We start from the raw sequence: 21213 nt of genomic DNA on the forward strand, positions 1-21213 counted from the left end.
GGCCGGTGAGAAGTACCTGACAGAAATCTCCTCAAGAGATGTCTTCTAGTGGGGACGGAGGCACCTGGCAGATAACCGCTAAAACCAGAAGAGATGTTAACTACTGATGGTGTATTGACTTTTTTTTTTTTTAATTGTTGGGCAGAATTTCAACACGAAGCGGAATGTGTGGACAATAAGCTGTTAAATCTTCTCTTTGAGATGCTGGAAAATTCCTTTTTATATGTGCCGAGGCCGAGATAAGTACAGATTTGGAAGATAGGAAACTGGTGACCGGGCTTATGGAGGAAAAGACAGGGGCGGGAGACCACGTCAACGTCTTCTTTCTAGTCAACAGCAGCAGAGCTGGGAGCCTGGCATCTTCCTCGTCTCTAGGTCTGGGTTTGGGACCCGGGTCCAGCCTCCACGCATGCGCAGCTCAAGGAGCGAGTCAGAGAGGGACTGGGTTACTTCCACGACTACCTTCTCAGGCTCCGCCCCTTCCTCAGAATCAGAGGGAGGAGCGTCGTGCGCGCTCGCGTCGGTGCGCGCCCTGAAGCCCGCCCCCAACCCCTGCCTCTGGCACACCTCTGCTCCGGACCCATTTCGGACGCGCGGCCGACGCGGCGCGCAGTCAGAGCCACGGGCACGAGCGCGTGCCTACGACAGCGCGGGCCAGCCCCGTCGCGAGGAGGCCCCGCCTTCCCGCCCCGCCCCCGCCGGCCTCAGGTCCTCTGGCTTCGCTCACGGCGCTGAGAATCCCGGCACCCGCGCGCTCTCTGTAAGCCATGGAGGTCCCCGGTAGCCTGTGCAAGAAAGTCAAACTGAGCAATAACGCGCAGAACTGGGTGAGTCGAAGCAGATGTGTGGAGGAGGCTCTGAGAGGCTCCTGCTGCAGATCCATTCGGAGCCGCTGCCCACTCCTGCATGCATCCTGCTTGGAGAATCGGGGATGGTACCCGAGGCCGCGGCGCCTTCCAGCAGGGACGGTGGGTGGTGCCGGGTGGCGTGGCGTGGCGTGGCGGGGGCGGGGGTCTCTGGCTGGGCTCTGCAGGCAGTCGGATCCACGGTCCGTGGGAAGAACGCCTGCTTCTTCAGCTCCACGGCTCGGATGAGACCTCGAGGACTATCTTTCGGGAGTGAGCTGGCGGCTGCTGAAACCTCCCGCGAGGGGAAGCTGCCCGCATCCCTTCCAGTGGCTTGAAGGTCTGCAGAGGAAGCGGAGGCAGGCGCCTTTGGTGCATTCCTGCTTTTTCTTGGCTCTGCCAGTGCAGTTAGCCCAGGTTTGGGTCCGTCTCCATGTCTTTCCATTTCTGACTTAAAACATGAAGGGAGAGTACCCAACAATGTGGCCATTCATGAGTTGAGACTGCCCTGAACTGAGGTTCTTTGTGACTCGGTGTTAAATTGGACTGTTTAACAAATAACATGGAAACTAAAATGTAGGGGGAAACTAATGGTTTATAACGTTTAGCAAGGACTGCCAGTTGGCTTTGATGGTGAGGTGTTCTGTCCTCAAAAGCTTGCTTCCTTCCTTAATTATTCTTGCTAAGAAACTGCCTTAAGCTAAGCTTTTGTAAGCGAGGTGGGAGTGGGGTGGGGGAAGTGGTGTCCAACTCTGGAGGCCGGAAAGGCCTTGGTTTTAAGTCTGGATGGAAAATTTTTTTCACAGTACAGCAAGATCATGAGGTTTAAATGCAGCCTTGTAAGTCATCATTACCCTTGGTGAATCGAAGAAGAAAAAAACCATTTCAGACAAGTGTTCATTTTAAGTCATTAATTTACCATTTCTGAGGTTACCAAGGATTCTCACCCAATTCCTTTCTCATTTTAAGTAACTTCACTGTTCCTTTAGGTGATGAGGAGGGAGAGGAGATAAAAGGTGAATTAGAACATTGAGAAGGAGCCCTGGACTACCAGTCTGGTCTCTGGTTCCAACTTTGCCATTTAGTAGTTGTTGATCCTGAGTGAAAACACTCGACTTCTTTAAACCTCAGCTGACTTAAAGATATAATAGCCTGTACTTCTTTAGACAGTTTTGAGGAGTAAAGAAGGTAATGATTTGGAAAGGTCAGTGATACCACTTCTATGCAATTGTTGATATTGCTCCTGTTACTCTGAGGTATTACCTGGTTAGGGACCTAGGGTTGGTTAAATTAAGAGTATTTACAGGTCATTTCAACTGCACCGTCTGTAACTCATTTACTGTTCCACTTGCCAAAAAGTGCATGTGCTTTGTAGAAGCCCTCAGAGACGATGAGAAATGAGGGAATCGGTGCTTGCCTTCCAGCTGGTCATGGCCTGGTTGGGTTGTAATTGGCGTTTGCTGGGTGATGAATATATCATTACAGGCCCAGTTATTTTATCACAATTTAGAGGAGAGATTAGTTTAGTCTGGATGTTTTGGAGAGGATTTATGGAAGAGAGGCCTTCCCTGGTGGCTCAGACGGTAATCCGCCTGCAATGAGAGAGACCTGGGTTGGGAAGATCTCTGGAGAAGGGAACAACTACCCTCTCCAGTATTCTGGCATCGAGAATTTCATGGACACAGGAGCCTGGCAGACTACAGTCCATGGGGTTGCAAAGAGTTGGACATGACTGAGCAACTTTCACTTTTGTGGAGAAGTGTGCTTAGGTTTTTGAGGTAGAGGGAAGTTGTATGAATAAGGCCTAGGAACAAAAATAATTTATATTATTTATTGTAATATTATGACTACTATAAATGATAATAATAATTGTTAGTTACTCCAGAAACAGTGAAGAGACCTGTTTATCTGTTCTGGAGGGCTTTTGTTAACTGAAGTTAAGATTGAATAAGCAGTCTGGGGCTAGGGTATATAGTTGTTAATGTTTGGCTGCTGAGTTGAGACTAGATCCTGTGGGAGATTTTTGATGAAGCTAGATTTTTTAATTTTAAGGGCCTTGTAAATCTTTTTTGCCCCAATAGGGAACACCCATCATCTTTGCCTCTCATATACATCAGCTGATAGCCACATGTATAGAGAATGCACACACCTTTCAAGTTCCCAACACGTGATGAAACTGGTATTCCAGAGGGACTGGTCTGCTGAAGAAAGTAGACGCTCTTAGAGCCCACATGTAGAAGTCCTGGCGAACAGACAGGGTTAGAGTGAGGTTTAAATGAATTAATAGATTTAAAGCATGCCTGTGCATCGGTTCAGGTATTTTTCTTGTTATTGCTTTTAAGTCATCCAGTCTTGAGGGTGCAACTGTAACTGGTCTAACGTGGTAGTGGGAAAGAATAGCTGCATTAACAGCTCTCTAGGAGGAGTTACGAGGGACCTGACTAGAGTTAGGGAATGAGAGGGAGAGGTGTTCAAAGATGCTTTAGCCCTGGGAGTTGGGGAGAGTAGTTGTGGCATGCAGGGAATTTGGAAAATAGATTGAGGATTGGAGTGACGGTGATGATAAACACTAAGGAAAGTTTACTGTTCGCTGGAGACAGTTTGACATTATTTGGTAAATTAACTTACTGATTTTTTGTAACATTTTTGAGGTGAGTATCATGAGAGACAGTGGTTTGAAGCAAGGATCCTGGAACTGACCGCCTGGGCTTGATCCTGGGTTTCACTGTTTACTCACTGTGTAACCTGTGGCTAGGCACTTACTTTCTGTGCCTCCACTTTGCTCATCTATAAAGTGGGAGTGATAGTCTCACAGGGATGTTGCGAAAATTAAAGGAGTTAATGTATGAAAAGTGCTTAGGACAGTGTCTGGCATATAGTGTTATGTGTCTGTCAGCCCTTATTGTTGCAGTTATCCTCTTTGCTCCAGTTGTTGTTCAGTCACTCAGTCGTGTCTGACTCTTTGCGACCCCATGGACTGCGGCACTCCACGCTTCCCTGTCCGTCACCATCTCCTGGAGTTTGCTCAGACTCATTGGTGTCCATTGACTCAGTGAAGCCATTCAACCATCTTATCCTCTGCCACCACCTTCTCCTTTTGCCTTCAATCGTTCCCAGCATCAGGGTCTTTTCCAATGAGTGGGCTCTTCGCATCAGGTGGCCAAAGTATTGGGGCTTCAGCATCAGTCCTTCCCATTAATATTCAGTGTTGATTTCCTTTAGGATTGACTGGTTTGATCTCCTTGCTGTGTCCAAAGGACCCTCAAGAGTTTTCTCCAACACCATAGTTCAAAAGCATCAATTCTTCAGTGCTCAGCCTTCTTTATGGTCCAACTCTCACATCTGTACATGACTCCTGGAAAAACCATAGCTTTGACCGTATGGACCTTTGTTGGCAAAGTCTCGTCTCTGCTTTTTATTTATTTATTTTTTTAGGGGGGTACTTATTACCAACGTTACTTTTATTTATTTATTTTTTCAGTTATTTCTTTTTTTTTCATTTATTTTTATTAGTTGGAGGCTAATTACTTTACAACATTGCAGTGGTTTTTGTCATACATTGAAATGAATTAGCCATGGATTTACATGTATTCCCCATCCCTGTCCCCCCTCCCACCTCCCTCTCTACCCAATCCCTCTGGGTCTTCCCAGTGCACCAGGCCCGAGCACTTGTCTCATGCATCCAACCTGGGCTGGTGATCTGTTTCACTCTAGATAATATACATGTTTCGATGCTGTTCTCTTGAAATATCCCACCCTCGCCTTCTCCCACAGAGTCCACAAGTCTGTTCTATACATCCGAGTCTCTTTTTCTGTTTTGCATATGGGGTTATCATTACCATCTTTCTAAATTCCATATATATGTGTTAGTATACTGTAATGGTCTTTATCTTTCTGGCTTACTTCACTCTGTATAATGGGCTCCAGTTTCATCCATCTCATGCTGTCTAGCTTTGTTATAGCTTTTCTTCCAAGAAGCAGATGTCTTTTAATTTCATGGCTGCAGTCACCATCTGCAGTGATTTTGGAGCCCAAGAAAATACCAGTTAGTGTCTCCATTTTATTGATGAAGAAGCTGAGGCACAGAGCTATCATAGAGGTTGTAAGAGGTGGGCCCAGTATTAAGCATGCTGCATGTAAGGGACAGACATTCTTAGTAGAGATAGTTTGTAGAACAAAGCTATGTGTGTGCTCAGTTGCTCCGTCTTGTCCAATTCTTTGTGACCCTGTGGACTGTAACCCTCCAAGCCCCTCTGTCCATGGGATTTTCCCGGAAAGAATACTGGAGCAGGTTGTCATTTCCTTCTCCAGGGGTCTTTCTGACCCAGGGATCGAACCTACATCTCCTGTGTCTCTTGCATTGCATGTGAATTCTTAATCACCCACTGGAGAAGCCTGTAGAACAAGGCTGTCTAATAGAAATAAAATGTGAGCCATATAACGTAATTTAAAATTTTCCAGAAGTCAAATTTTAAAAAAAAGTAAGAAGGAACAGATTGAAAAAAAATTTAATATTTATTTAACTCAGTATAGTTAAAATTGTTGTTGTTTAGTCTATTAGTCATGTCTGTCTCTTTTGCAGCCACATGGACTGTAACCTGCCAGGTTCCTCTGTCCATGGGATTTTCCTGGCAAGAATACTGGAGTGGGTTGACATTTCTTTCTCCAGGGAATCTTCCTGACCCAGGGATTGAATGTGCTTCTCCTTCATTGGCAGACAGGTTCTTTACCACTGAGCCATCGGGGAAGCCTATAGCTAAAGTACTGTCATCTCAGTATAAAAATGATTCAGTACTGTCATAGTCAATATAAAATTATTAAGAAATATGCATAAGTGTATATTTTACACTTAGCACACATCTCAGTTCAGACTAACCACATTTTAAAACCTCCATAGGAACATGTAGATAGCCGATAGGAAATAAAGATTTGCTGGTTAAATTTGAGTTAGAGAATTTAGAAAGAATTGCAGTATTTTCATGTACCTGCAAGAATAATAAAGAAAATCAAGAATGCAGAGGGCCCTGTTAGCCTCCTCTTATCTCAGTCTGACAAAACATTGGAGGTAATGAATATCATTCTCCATCTGTTTGAACCTTTCTCCGTTGGGACTGGTTTTCAGCCGCCTTTGGAAAATACTTCAAAGTGTGTGTGTGTTGGCCCTTGGTTCAGACCCAGATGTCACTCACCCATTTTGTAGACTCATGTTGGCCCAGATCCTTTGTTTGAGCCCGCTTTATGGTGGGGTTGGACACTTGCTACCCGCAGATTAATCTGAGATCTAGCACACTGTTCAGAAACACATTCAGTCCATTCTAGTTTGCCGTTCCAGTCCCCTTTCTCCTCCATATGTCCAGCGTCAGTTTTCTTTCTATACCTTACATTCTCAGGGTTTTACACAAGCTTTTCCTTCTGCCCTGATGCCTGTTGACCTTTATCACTTGTGGAAATCTTCAGAGCCTCAGACGCCTTTGCCACAACAGTGTGGCCCTCCCGTGTCCACACACTCTAGTGTGTAGGATGAATTGTTTCTGCACCTCCGTGTTACGTCGCACTCTGCTGTTACCATGTAATCATATTTCGTTACAGAGGTTTTGTGTGTACATTGAGCTGCTGCTGCTGTAACAGGATGGGGATAAAGGTTAGGGTGCAGAGTTAGCTAGGGTACTTCTGATATTAAAAAGCTTAGGTAATTTACTAGTAATTTAGCACAGCTTCAATAAGAGAGTAAGCTCCGTATGGGGTAGGATTAAAATTACAGTTTTGTCACTTACTACCTGTGTAATCTTGGGCATGCTACCTAACTCCTCTGTGTCTCAATGTCTTCAAATGTAACAATGTGGATGATAAAACATACCTTGTAGTGGAGCTAACAGTGCATACCTTGTAGGGTCGTAGCAAGGTTTAAATCAGTTAATATATTTAAAGCACTATAGCTGGTGCTTTAAATAGGCGTTCTTATTTATTTAAGGTGTTAAATTTAAGGCATTCTTATTTATTAAGTCATCAAATATTTAACACCTGGTTTGTATGTGCCTTTGTCCTAGGTGCTGGAGATGCAGTCATAAAAAGACAGAAAGGGCCCGGCTCTCATGGATATTGCATTCTACCTGGGAGAGAGTTAATAATGAAAAAGCAAATAAATGAATGAGATACTTTTCCCCTTTATCAGTTCTCCTTCTCTGAACAGTATGTCCCTCATACTGTTCAAAGCCTTTCATAGAAGGCTAACAGCTCATTCTGGATTTGAAGGAAGACTGAGGTGATACAAAAGTGAAACAAGCATGCAGAGGTGGAACAACATGGCATCTGACAAACCATATATTCCTCCTTCAGAGCGTGGACCTGGCTGAGGGCAGGGGCGGGTATTGAGCCGGAAGTTAGGGAGCCGCTGCTAGAAAAGTTGCCTAAAGGAGAAGGAAAGATAGACTTCTGCCACGAGTGTGCTCCATTGTTGACTGACCACAAGAACAGGAAGAATGGCAGGATCTAGATCTGCATTGTCCAATACGGTAGCCACTACTCACCTGTGGCAACTTGAATTTAGTTAAAATGAAAAATTCTGTGTTTCAAGTGCTATATTTCCATAGGAAGCTCATGGCCACTGTTTTGGACCATGCAGTATAGAACATTTTTATCATCTCAGAAAGTTCTGTTGGATAGGGCAGGTCTAGATAATGACTCTGGGATGGCTCTTGACATTTTTTTCCCTACTTATTTGTGTGTTTATGTATTTGTTTTTACTTTCTTCCTTGGGGAAGGAAATTTTGAGAGATGGTGGCAACTTTGGAATGATGGATTTGGGCAATTCTGTTCTTCTGGCTTAGCAGGCTACCCAGCTGTCAGTTAGCCTCCCCGAAACACCGTGACTTCTCTAAAGTTGGAATGTGAAATGAGCTTCCCCAGCTTAGCTCTGTTATATTGACCTTTAAGGAGTAGTTTTCTTCAGTGATTCTCAACCAGGTAAAGATTCGCCACCCCCTGGGGGTGTTTGGTAATATCTGGAGACATTTTTTGTTACATTTATGTGTCTGTGTGGTCAGGGTTGCTTCTGATGTGTTGGGCAGAGGCCAGAGATGCTGCTAAGAAAATCTTACAGTGCACAGAATAGCCCCCACAACAAAGAATTATCACTGGTGCCGTGGTCCAAAAGTCGTTAATGCTGAAGTTGAGAAACCCTATTCTGTGCTCTGAGTAAGAAACTTATATAACTCCGAAATGCAAAACTAGTCATTTAAAACAAAGTCCAGTTGATACCAGCATTTTTTTCATCCACCTGCCTGGATGTTACTGTCTTTTGCTCTGAGATGAGTCAGTTACCTGTAGCATAATGACAGCAAAACCGTAAAATCCACCACTGAATTGTTTTGAAACACATTACTGAGTAATTAGTTTACATGAAGAGGCTGTATCTTTTGTTTTTGTTTCTGCTTTTGGCAGTCACCTAAGTGGTAATTTTTTCTCTGAAATTTCCTTTCCCAAGGACACAGTTCTCTACTAAGTATCTTTTAACTGGATAAAAGTAGTGGAAATATCGGACACTATATAGAAATCCGGAGAAGGCAATGGCAACCCACTCCAGTACTCTTGCCTGGAAAATCCAATGGATGGAGGAGCCTGGTAGGCTGCAGTCCATGGGGTCGTGAAGAGTCAGACACGACTGAGCGACTTCACTTTCACTTTCATGCATTGGGAAGGAAATGGCAACCCACTCCAGTGTTCTTGCCTGGAGAATCCCAGGGATGGCGGAGCCTGGTGGGCTGCGGTCTATGGGGTCGCACAGAGTCGGACACAACTGAGCGACTTCACTTTCACTTTTCACTTTCATGCATTGGGAAGGAAATGGCAACCCACTCCAGTATTCTTGCCTGGAGAATCCCAGGGATGGCGGAGCCTGGTGGGCTGCGGTCTATGGGGTCGCACAGAGTCAGACACGACTGAAGTGACTTAGCAGCAGCAGCAAGGGCCATTGCATTAAAAAAATATCCATTAAGTCAATATTTAAATGTTCTTTAATCTGTAAAACAGAATAGTTGGCGAGCCGTAATGTACATGCAGAGTGCGTGCATGACAGTGATCAAATCAGCGTGCCAGTTTCTTAGCTCTGATTCAGGAGATCTGGGATATGACCAGAGATTCACTTTCTGACAAGCAGCCAGCTCACTGCCAGTTTTGCTGTGCACCATGCTTTGAGGCAGCAAGGTTTAAAGTGTAGTCTTTACAAGTTGTTTTCTTAACCTCCAGGAACGTCTGAGCTTCACTTTTGCTGTTTGTGTTTGGCTTGTTAATGTTCAAAAGATTAATTTCAGTCGTCAGTAACTGTGAACTAGAGCTTTTTCCTCATGGTACTCTTCAGTTTGCCCACGTGGTACTCTACCATCTCTCCAGTTTACTCACTGTAAATTTGGATGTAAAACAAACGTGCCTGTGACCATTTGAGGTGTTCCCTATTGAGGAATACACAGTTTGGCAGTCAGTTTAAGGTGGATGGTGGGATGTGTGATGGATGTTGAAGTCTAGAATTACTCTTGTTATTTGGTATATGCTTTGTGTCTTTGCAAATTCGACTTAAAAATGTAGAGATCTTCATAAAATCAGAATAAACTCACAGACCTTGAAATTCTCTAAATATCATCATGGGAGAAGTTAGTTTGTTCCTTCGGGAAGTAGATAGAATAACAAAGCATCCCATGTGGAAGTTGCTGCTTTGTTTTTGTTTTACTTGCTAAAATTCTTCTCCTGTGTCGTGGACTGTAGCTCTGCCAGGCCTCTCTGTCCATGGCAAATTAAGGGTCAACAAAGGGGCACAGGGCCACTTGTGTGGATGTTGAGGACAGCAGCAGCAGGTGTAGAAAATGTATGCCGCAAATATGGGAGGCCACCTGACTTTAGCCTGGTAATAGGACTGGTAATCATTTAGTTCTAGTCGAGTCGTTTAGTCCCAATCAGAGAAAGAGAAGGAGTTCTCTGGAAATGAATTGTCCCAGTTCTGCTGTTCTTAAAATTTGTGAATGTCAGTTGTCAGTTTATTTACAAGTTATACAGAGAACACAAATCACACTTTAAATGCCTTATATCTGACTTCTACTGAGCACAGACTAGGCTCAAGAAAAGAGGTTGGAGGCTGTGAAAAACACAAAGAATCTAACTCATAGTGCTTGACCAACTCTCCCAAGAAAGTAAAAACTATATTCAAAGAGACTCCTGAAAGTATAAAACAACAAATGAATCCTATGGGCAGTAAATGTTACAGTGACTCTCTGGCTGTACATGCGCCAAGCCAAATATTACTTCAAACCACCCATACTATTAGGAAAGAATAAGCCTGACTTTGCTGCTCTGTGGCTAGAAACTAGGCCATTGAAGACTCTGAGAACAGGAGTGGAGAGTTGGAAGGAAATAACTCACTCATGGCCCTTAGTCACTAATGTCAAGTTTTCCCAGCAGAATTATAGGCAGGATTTGGCTAGAGTGGGATGGAAAGGGAAGAGGCCCTAGGTTACATACAGAAATGGCCTTTAAAATTTTAGTGAAATTTAGGCATATAGCTACCGTCTTGCCATTGTAATAGATTTTAAAAATGTTCTTTGGTTTATTCTGAAAAACTTGGAATTATGAGATTGTGGCAAATGTTTTTGAAAGTTTCTTTTTTAATATGGAAAATATCAAACACCCATAAACAGTAAGCCTCCTTGTACCCAGACTGCCATTTTGGCTGCTAGAATTTTTTTAAACGTAGGTGGCAAGAGGCCTGGAGGGAGCATACTTTCCTAGTGATTAAAACAGTCTTATCCTATATCTTCTGTCAACCACATCCTCTGCAGTTTATAGCTTCTCAGTTTTTGTGTTTTTTTTTTTAACATTCTACTCAATTTAGAAAGGAAAGCAGAAGGTATTTTATGGTGCCAAAATGAAGTAAAATTCATTAGATACATGTTTCTTCTTGCCCTAAAGCAAAGTAACTTGGAAAAACATTCCCAAACCAAATGACCAAGTGGAACAGGTTTTGCAAGTATAGACAGTTAGCGTGTGTAGCACCCTCCTGGTCCCCCCATTCCTGTTGTGTCCCCTTTCAGCAGACTCAGCTTCTGTCTTCTCCCAGGCTGCCTGGCTGGGAGCTGAAACTGGACACTTCAGGAAAGAGGTGACATTGCTTGTCAAGAGATGCAGATGTCTGTGTCTGATACCCCGTGTTTTGTTTAAAATCCTGGAAATGCAGAACCGGAAAGTTATATCTGCCGCATCAGTTTAATGGAAATGAAATGGGAGACCCCTATTAGCATTCTTCGTGATTATCGGAAGTATATCCGTTAATGAAATGGTTAGTGGGGAAGGGGTCCTTTTGGCTCCTGAGAATCCCCCCAACTCCCAAAGGTAATGAGCAATAGACAGTAAGAGGCAGATGGACAGAGATACTTTCTCCTGCATACCCCGGCGATTGTGCAGGGAGAGGAGGAAAGATTCTGAACCTCAGGCACTTCTTTAGGCTAGCCAGTTTGAGATAAGAATACATCTGGAAGTTGAAGATCTCGATGGAAAAATAGTCCCTTTTCAAAGTCCATATGTGTATACCTGTGAGGGTGTTTGTTCCCCGTTTTGATGGCCTCTGGGTCAAGGTTGAATCCATCTCTGACTTTCATGCATCAGCCTGAGCCACTCATGTGGCTGTGGAAGCACACAGTCACAGCCACCGCTCTGGCTTTAAATGAATGATTGGTGCCTTCAGATGCCTTGTTCCAGCCGCCCAGCAGTCATTCTGGATCTCCCGTTACTTCTCTGCGCTTGCTGTTCCCAGTCTGGAAGGGGCTTCCCTCAGAGGTCCTCAGAGACCTTCAGTGCCTTATTCTGGCTGAAGCCTTCCCTGGCCACCCTGTCTAAACATCACCCTTCCTCTGATGCTTCTTCTCATTTTTGGCTTTATTTACATTCCCCTTCTGTTTGATGCTTATTTCTAACTTACAGAATTTCCAAAGTATTTATCTTGGTGTATTTTCTCTCCTCTGTTTTCCCAATGGGTTCTCAAACTTAAATTGGCATTGGAGTCACTTGAAGCCTTTAAAATGCAGATTGTTGGGCTTCATCCCAAAGTTTCTGACTTAGTTTGCCTGGGATCGGTTCTGATAATTTGCATTTCTGGCATTTCCCACACGTGCTTGCTCAGTCACTCAGTGGGGTCCGACTCTGTGATCCCATGGACTGTAGCCTGTCAGACTCCACTGTCCATGGAATTTTCCAGGCTAGAAGACTGGAGTGAGTTGCCATTTCCTCCTCCAGGGGATATTCCAGACCTTAGGATTGAACTTGTGTCTCCTGCCTTGGCAGTGGATTCTTTACCAGCATTTCCCAGGAGATGCCAAAGCTCCTGGTTAGGGACCAGGCTTTGAGAACTCCTGCCTTGGCAGGGAGGATTAGAAAGGCCTCAGGAGGACAGTGATTTTATTGGCATTTTCATCAGAACCTAGAAGAATATCAAGCATGTAGTGTGCATTCAGTAAATATCTTTGAATGAATGGTGAATAAAATTGTGTTGAAAAAGAAGAGCTATATGAAGAATCAGATGCAAACACCCAATTAAAAGACTGCTGACACTTATTTTATAAAGGCATAACTCGTTGGAAAGGCCCTATAATTATGTTTTTGCTCCATGGGAGGGCAAAATAGAACCTACATGATTCATATTTTCAATTTTAGAAAACAACTTTATTGAGATAAATTTGCCTACCATTCAGTTTACCCATTTAAAATATACGATTTGTAAATACACATTGTTTATTTAGTATATTTACAGAGTTGTGCAACCATCAGCACAGTCAATTTTAGAGCATTTTAATCACCCTGGAAAAGAATCCCGTTCCCATTAGAAGGCACTTAACATCCAGTTTGAGGCAGTCACTAATCTACTTTCTATCCCTCTAAATTTTCCTGTTCTGGATGGTTCACATATTAACAAATGGAATTGTGCAATATGTGGCTTTTGTTACCAGCGTCTTTCATTTAGTATAATGTTTTTGAGGTTTGTCCATATTATAGAATGTATTGGTACTTTATTCCTTTTTATTACCAAATAGTATTTCCTCATATGGATATGCCATACAATTTTTTAAAAAAGCATTTTGTTTAATTATTGTGGTGCACAGTTGGGTTGTTTGACCCATTGGCTTTTGTGAATCAACTGTTAGAGCATATGTGTACAAGTTTCGTGTGGACTTGTTTTCACTTCTTGCGAGTGTAAATCTAGGAGTGGGGGTCACTTGGTAATTATATTTAATGTTCTGTGGACCTGCTCTTTTCCAAAGTGGCTGTACGTTTCCATCAGCAAACATGTGGATTTCAGTTTGCCCGTATCTTCACTACCACTTGTTTTTGCCTGTCTTTTTAAAAATAATTTTATTTTACTCAGTTATTTTTGATTGTGCTGCATCTTCGCTGCTGTTTGGGCTTTTTCCTAGCTGTGGCGAACTGGGGCTGTTCTTCACTGCAGGGCGTGGGCTTCTCGTTGCAGTGATTTCTCTTGTTGCCGAGCACAGGCTCTAAGGCACACAGGCTGCAGTATTTGTGGCGCACAGGCTTCGTTCCTCTGCAGCATGTGGGATCTTCCTGGACCAGGGATCGAACATGTGACTCCTGCATTGGCAGGTGGATTCTTTACCACTGAGTCACCAGGGAAGCCCCCTTGCCTGTCTTTTTGATTATAACCATCCTACTGGGTGTGCAGTGGTATCTCATTGTGGTTTTGATTTTCATTTCTTGGATGGCTAATGTAGTCGAGCATCTTTTAATGTGCTTATTTGCCATTTGTATTTGTTCTTTGGAGAAATGTCTGTTTAGATCCTTTGAAGCCTATGTCATTTTATACCCTTTTTGTTTAAGAAGAAAAAAATTTCGGAGAACAACAGTTGCATTCCTTTTTTTTTTCGTTACCCATTTTGTGATACCTGCAGACATCCCTTCCATACCTCATTCAGGAATCTGCTCAGATGCCACCTACTCAAGAGGCTTTTCCTGATCATCCTGTTTAAAGAGGCACTCATCCCCTATCTCTCTTTCCAGTTTTACCCTGTTTTATTTTCAGAGAGCACTTGTCACTCTCTGATTTAATAATTAAGTTTTATTAGTCTGTCTCCCAGTGGAATGTTAGCTCAATGAGGGTAGGGGACCTGTTTTGTTCACTTGGTTTACAAGTATGGCCCCAGGAATCACTGGCTGAATGAATGATTAAATGAATGAATGAATGAGAAGACGGGGCTCTGGAGTCCACCATTCACAAGTTATGGGAACTGGGGCAGGTTTAACTTTTCTCAGGTTTAACACCTTAATCTGGAAAACCATAGTAGTAGGACTTTGTGCATCTTTGGGGAGCTGTGCAGACTAAATCAGTTGGTGTATGTAAAGAACTGGACACTATGCCAGGGTCTCTAAAGAAAGGAAAAGCTGTTAGTATTCATCTTTCTTCCTTGCTTTTGTCATGTTAAATAGGGCAGTTACTGTATGTTTGCAAGGAATATATGTTTACCTTTTAAGAGACTCAGGTAGACCAAAATTCTTTCTTTTTTCCCCCCTTTTTCCCAGGGGATGCAGAGAGCAACTAATGTCACCTATCAAGCCCACCATGTCAGCAGAAACAAGAGAGGACAAGTGGTGGGGACCAGAGGCGGCTTTCGTGGTTGTACAGTTTGGCTGACAGGTACGGTCCAGAGTTAACCAGTTTTTCTAAAGCAGTGTTTATTATAGACAGCCTTGACCTGGGAATAAGCATATTTCAATTTTGAGTCCTGTTGTATCTGGAGCATCATGCTAGAGCTACTCAATAATAACATGTTTTCTTTTGGTAATTCCTCTTGTTCTTTATAAAATTGCTGTTAAAGGGGAAAAATCAGAATGCATCTTAAAATCACTTTACATTCTGTTAACTTCTGCATGCAAATACAAACTGGATTCTGCCTTCAAGATGCTAATAATGTAGACCACATGAGGAGAAAGAATGAGTGGTGAAGAATTTCACATTTTCTATCACTCTTCTTTTGCTTTGGCCTCTGATTGATTTTTGTGTTGATTTTTCCAGAGTCTGTCTTGGAGACAGTAAATTGATCCAGGTTTTGGAGGTAGTTTTAAAAATGATGGATTTTTTCACTTCCAGGAGTTTGATTTAAAATTTTGATGCATCTTGCCAGTTTACCCATATTGGAGGACAGAGAGAATGAAGAGTGCTTACTGAATTGAGAAGGTATCTTGAGACTGAGTAACAAGGCAGGCAGTTCCATATAATCAATGGATCAGTTTATTATAGGGTAACCTACTCACTGGGTGGGATCTGGAAGCATTCGCAGCTGCACTCTGCACTGCCAAGGGCCCCCTGGGACAATTTGATAGTTAACATAGGGCATGGGAGTATGTGCGTGGACATAGGAAGTGCATTCTTAAGTCAATATTTATGAATGGGTAACTAGTCTTCTGGGTACCAGGAGTATGTTAGCTAAGGTCCTCATCATTGTTGGGGATTAACAGAACACAGATGCCTCCTGGACCTAATAATCTTTAAACAGTATCTATTAACTGCAAATTCTTGATGACAGAGAAGTGAAGTACAGGCCTGGGTAGGGTCAGTGGAAGGACAGGAGGAACTGTACTGGCCCAAGATGGCATCACTTATGCTAACAGCCACACAACCCGCTAAAATTTGGACCTGTTTATTTTCCTAATGTGGACAAGGGTCCATCTTCCAGTGTCTTGTCAACACAGATATTACTCATCCTTAAAATTTTTGCTGATTGCCAAAAAGCAGCATTCCCATTTTTTGTTTTTATAGATTAAAAGTTTCAGTTGTAGATAGGTGATATGTTTCTGTATGTGGCACTTTTGTGTTCTTCCCATTTCCTCATTCTTAACTTGAGATTGATGTTAAATTGTTATGTTTACATTGTCTAGACTTGTAATGGGCTTTCTAGGTGGTGCAGTGGTAAAGAATCTGGCTATCAGTGCAGGAGATGCAAGAGATGTGGGTTTGATCCCTGGGTTGGGAAGATCACCTGGAGAAGGAAATGGCTACCCACTCCAGTGTTCTTTCCTGGAGAATCCTATGGGCAGAGGGGCCTGGAGGGCTATAGTCTGTGCGGTCACAAAGAGTCAGACTCGACTGAGCATGCTTGTAACGTATTCTGTTCCAAATCTTAAATATACATAGTTGTTTGTATTTGAGTTCTGTAAGTAAATTAATTCACCCATACCACCTAATCATCAGTTCTTTTATTACAGCATGTCTGCTCATGAGCTGTTTCTTTGAGTCACGTTTCTATGGTCTATATTTTTGAAGTGGTTTTTGTAAGATGGTTTTCTGTTAGATCCTGCATTCCCTGAGTTGTTATGTTTGAGAATGTCTACCTGTCTTTTATGACCACTTGGTTGGGTAAAATATGTATTTGGTTCCTACTTTCTTTGTCTTAGAATTCTTAAAACATTACTCCATTTTCTTCTATTAAGTGTTGTGACTTTTTTCTGCTCCTTATGAGCTTTTCTTTTAACCTGCATTCATGAGGAATTATTACTTTTCCTATAATTTCTTTGAGAAGTTTTGCTTTTCTCATTTAGGCTCTTTGTTGTTGTTCAGTCGTTCAGTCATGTCTGACTGCGACCCCATGGACTGCAGCACAACAGGCTTCCCTGTCCTTCACTATCTCCTGGAGTTTGCTCAGACTCATCTCCATTGAGTCAGTGATGCCATCCAACCATCTCATCTTCTGTCGCCCCTTCTCCTCCTGCCCTCAGTCTTTCCCAGCATCATGGTCTTTTCCAATGAGTCAGTTCTTTGCATCAGGTGGCCGAAGTATTGGAGCTTCAGCTTCAGCATCAGGCCTTCCAGTGAATATTCAGGACTGATTTCCTTTAGGATGGGCTGGTTGGATCTCCTTACAGTTCAAGGGACCCTAAGAGTCTTCTCCAGCAGCACAGTTCAAAAGCATCAGTTCTTCGGGGCTCAGCCTTCTTTATTGTCCAGCTCTCACATCCGTACATGACTACTGGAAAAACCACAGCCTTGACTAGAGGACCTTTGCCAGCAAAGTCCTGTATCTGCCTTTTTAGGCTCTTTATCTTCCTGCAATTGGTTTTTGTATGTAGTGTGGGGGAGGGATCCATTTTCTTTTTTTTCCATGTAGATAATCAGTTTTCCCAAGATAATATATTGATGAGGGTATCCTTTTTCTCTCTGATCTGCTCTGCCAGCTGTCATAGATCAGGTTTCTACTTATGTGTGGGTTTCTGGGAACTTGCATGGATTCCACTGGTATACTTTACTTGTCTATTCCTCTCTTATTACCACGCTGTTTTAATTACTATATGTTTGTAAAAAAGCCCTGAAATTCAGTGGAGTAAGTCTTCTTACCTTCTTCATTGGAAATATCTTGAGGTTTTTTTTTTTTTTTGGCTCTTTGTAGTGTATGAATTTTGTAATCCGTTTAATCAATTCCCCCAAAATCTTGTTGAGATTTGGTCTGGGGTTACGTTGTATCTAAAGATCAATTTGGGGTGGATTGATCTTTAAAAAATTGAGTACTTCTTTTCTTGAACCTAGTATGTTCCCTTTATTTTACCACTAATGATGTTTATAAATTCTGTTTATCAGATTTTTTTTTTTGGTACTTACCTTCATTCAGGTCTAGGATGTAATCAATTTCAGAATTGTCTCTTTGAAAAGAAAATGTATTCCCCTGATGTGGGCAATATTCTATATACATTCACCAAACCAGGCTTGTTAATTGTGTGTTTTGGGTTTTTTTTGACAATATTGTTGGAGACAGAATTCATGACTTCTTTCTTTTTCTTTCATTTCGGTAGCTTAACCAGATCTGTCCAGATTTATACACCATTTTCTTGAAACACTTCTCAGATTATATTTCAGATCAGCTTTCTTTGTATCTTTATGTTGATTTGCATATTATTTTACCAGGGCCACTGTAACAAATTGCTGCAAACTGAGTGGCTTCAGACAACCAAAGTTTCCTCTCTCACAAGTTTTAGGAAGCGGCCAGAAGCCTGAAATCAGGGTGGCTTCCTTCTGTCAGCTCTGAGGGACAGTCTATTCCATCCCCTCTCCTGGTGTCTGGTGCATCTGGCGGTCCTCAGCATTCCTGGCTTGTAGGCGTGCCACTCCAGTGTCTGCTTTCGCCTTCACATGGCCTCATTGTAAAAACACCAGTCCCTGGATTTAGTGCCCATCCTCGTCCTGTGTGACCTCATTTTAGTTTAGGTCATTACATGCACAGAGACCCTGTTTAAAACAACAATAAGCAAAAGACAGAAAAACCCAGTCTCCCCAGCCTGTGTTCAATCATTGTTGATACGTAACAAGTTACCCAAAACCTAGTGGTGCAGAACAGCCGTTTTAATTCGCTCACCATTGTGTGGGTAAGGAGGTCAGGAGGACTCTGCTGGGCAGTTTGCCTCTGGATCTTGCTTGGTTGCAGTCTTGCTGGCTTGGGCTCCACTCGCGTAAAGCCACAGCTGGTCGGGTGGCCGCAGGAGCTCCACAGTAGGTGCTGCATGTCAGCCGGGATCTTAGCTGGCTAGGGTTGTCAGCTACAACACCTACTTCTCGTTTCTCCAGGATGTGGTCTCAGAGTATTTAACAGCTGATGCGTAGTTGCTAAGTCGAGTCTGACTCTTTCCGACCCTGTGGACTGTAGCCTGGCAGGCTCCTCTGTCCAGGGGATTCTCCAGATAAGAATACTGGAGTGGATGGCCATTTTTTTCTCCAGGGGAGCTTCTTGACCGAGGGATCAAACTGGAGCCTTCTGCAATGGCAGGTGGATTCTTTATAGCTGAGCCACCGGGGAAGCCCTGTGTAACAGCTGGCTTCTCTCCAATTAAATATCCAAAGAGAAGCTGAACAGCTTTTTCAGACCTGGTGTTGGAAGTCATGCATCATCATTTTCACTGTATTCTTTTGGTTATAGGTGAGTCTTAAGTCCAGCCCAGATTCAAGGGCTGGGAAATATAGTATACTCTGCCTGTGAATGGGACAGTGGCAATGTCCTGTTGTAAAAAAGCTTTTAGGCCATTGTTGGAAAATATACTACCTGCTGTGCTTCTTAATATACATTTTTAATGTAGAAAGCATCTAATGCTATATTGATCCTTTTAACATATCATTCATTTTAAAATTTATTTTTCAGTTTGCCTTCTATACTGACACGTCGAGAGTTTCAGTACATGAGGTTTCCGTATTTTATCTCGTCTCTCATAATTGTCTTAGTTGTGAATTCTGTAATAACATACTCCCTAAGATAGCACATGTTAGTGCATAAATATACTTTTTTCTTTTCCTTCACTTCTCATCATTTAGTGACTAAACATCATTAGTAGAGGAAGGTGAAATGAAGATATTCTTTTCTTTCTAGATTAATTATGTTATAAATTAGATTCTCAGTTACTTTTATCATGAGAGCCTTTGGGAAGTGTTGATCCTGGGATCTAGAGGTAACTTTCTAATATTTATTTCACTGACTTTTGTCTTTTCTTTTTCTCCCCTCACCAGAAGTAATTTGGGCATATAACTTTGTTTTAGAGTTGGCATGCAGTTTTAGAATAGTGGTAACAAGAGGACATGGTGAATATCTATACTCAACCAAATATAATATTCAGATTGGTTAAGCATTTCTGGCTCAGTGATTTCTGGGATGCCTTTGGATTTAGACAGGAATTACTAAAACATAAATGCTTATTATATTTAAATTATAGATGTTTTTCTAGCTAAGACATAGTAAAATCTTACAGAGAAATATTGGATAAGAATGTTACTAAGAGATTGCTTTGCATAATGAATATAATTAAGCCTGTGATTGTCTTTATTACTAAGTAATTATCCTCTCAATTTTCTATCTGAAATCTATGGACTGTTCACTTTTAGGCTTATCTGGAGCAGGAAAGACCACAGTAAGCATGGCTTTGGAGGAATACTTGGTTTGCCATGGTATTCCTTGCTACACTTTGGATGGTGACAACATTCGTCAAGGTCTCAATAAAAATCTTGGCTTTAGTCCTGAAGACAGGGAAGAGAACGTTCGACGCATCGCAGAAGTAGCTAAGCTGTTTGCAGATGCTGGCTTAGTATGCATCACAAGTTTTATATCACCTTATACTCAGGTATGTGGCTTTTGCACCATTGTGGTTCTGATTACGTATATTGAGAACATGGTGTCAGAAAAAGCAAATAATCGAAACATTGACATGTACTTTGAGGCTAAATCCAAATTAAAACAGTTAACCTACAGCATTTCTGTGCTGCAACTTTCTAAGTAAATTCATTTTTGAAAAGCATTGCTGTGACCCACTCATCCCCTGGCCCCTGTTATAACCAAAGTTGTTGACCAAGTCAATGGCCAAATTATTTCAAGTTTGACTTTTCAGTTCACAAAACCTATAATAAAGACTCAACATGCATTAAACACCAGGGAAAATGTTAGATTTCTTAACATGTGTCCTGTTGGGATTCTTTTGCTCACAATACCTGAGGCTCATCTTTCATCACATTTTTTCAGAGACCATAGCAGCACTGATTCACTTTTTTGTATTGCTTTGAGAAAAGTCATGTTGCTTTTCCTCACGAGAATTCCATTTCCCTCTGCCTAGAAGGCGTTCATCTCCTTCCTCCTAGCCTCACCTCAGCATCAGTTGACCCCTGTTCATGCTCTGAGTCTCAGATTGGGTATCTCCTCCTCTCAGACTTTGCTGGGTATCTGTCTTGATTGTCCTTGGTAGTGTGCCATGACACATTTTAAAGAAAGTTAATTAATCTTTGGCTGTGCTGGCTCTTCGTTGCTTTGTGCGGGCTTTCTCTGGTTGCAGTGAGCAGGGACTCCTTCATTGTGGGATGCAGGTTTCTCTTGTGGTGGCTTCTGTAGTCGGGGAGCTCAGGCTCTAGGTGGATGATGGGCTTCAGCAGTGCAGCACGTGGGCTCAGAAGTAGTGGCGAATGGGTTTTGGGGTGCATGCGTTTCACTAGGTGCGGCTTGTGGGCCCTAGAGCGTGGTCTTAGTAGTTTTGGCATACAGGCTTAGTTGCTTCTTGCCATGTGGATTCTTTCCGGACCAGGTATCAAACCTGTGTCTCCTACATTGGTAGATGGATTCTTATCCACGGTACCACCAGGGAGGTCACATTGTTTTATTATAAATACCAGTTTTTTGGTTGATGATGCTAGTAGCAGCCACAGCAGTAATAATAACAGTGATAATGGTAATAATGGCAGCTAGCACTACTGAACACTGACTGTGTACTGATAACAGTTGTAAAGTGCTGTCATATGAACTAGCTCCCTTAGTTTTCATCACTCAATAAGGAGGGTGGAGGTGAGGAAACAGAGATGTAAATCACC

General features: G+C 42.5%; 1 protein-coding gene across 4 annotated transcripts in view; it reads left to right on the forward strand.

The window, feature by feature from the left end:
- The first annotated feature begins 584 nt into the window (after positions 1 to 584).
- PAPSS1 (3'-phosphoadenosine 5'-phosphosulfate synthase 1) overlaps positions 585 to 21213 on the forward strand; it is a 109301-nt gene continuing 88672 nt past the window's right edge. The window contains exons 1-3 of one of the 4 annotated variants that reach the window (XM_070452245.1): positions 585 to 827; positions 14415 to 14529; positions 19747 to 19982. In XM_070452245.1, the coding sequence (XP_070308346.1) occupies positions 768 to 827; positions 14415 to 14529; positions 19747 to 19982 (411 nt within the window). In that variant the 5' untranslated portion in view covers positions 585 to 767. Of the gene's footprint in view, positions 828 to 945; positions 969 to 1242; positions 1263 to 14414; positions 14530 to 19746; positions 19983 to 21213 lie in introns of those variants that run through there. The other 3 variants (XM_070452247.1, XM_070452246.1, XM_070452248.1) reach the window with 3 other exon arrangements.

The sequence above is a fragment of the Odocoileus virginianus genome, chromosome 21 (genome assembly GCF_023699985.2).
Source record: "Odocoileus virginianus isolate 20LAN1187 ecotype Illinois chromosome 21, Ovbor_1.2, whole genome shotgun sequence".
NCBI classification, from domain to species: Eukaryota; Metazoa; Chordata; class Mammalia; order Artiodactyla; family Cervidae; genus Odocoileus; species Odocoileus virginianus.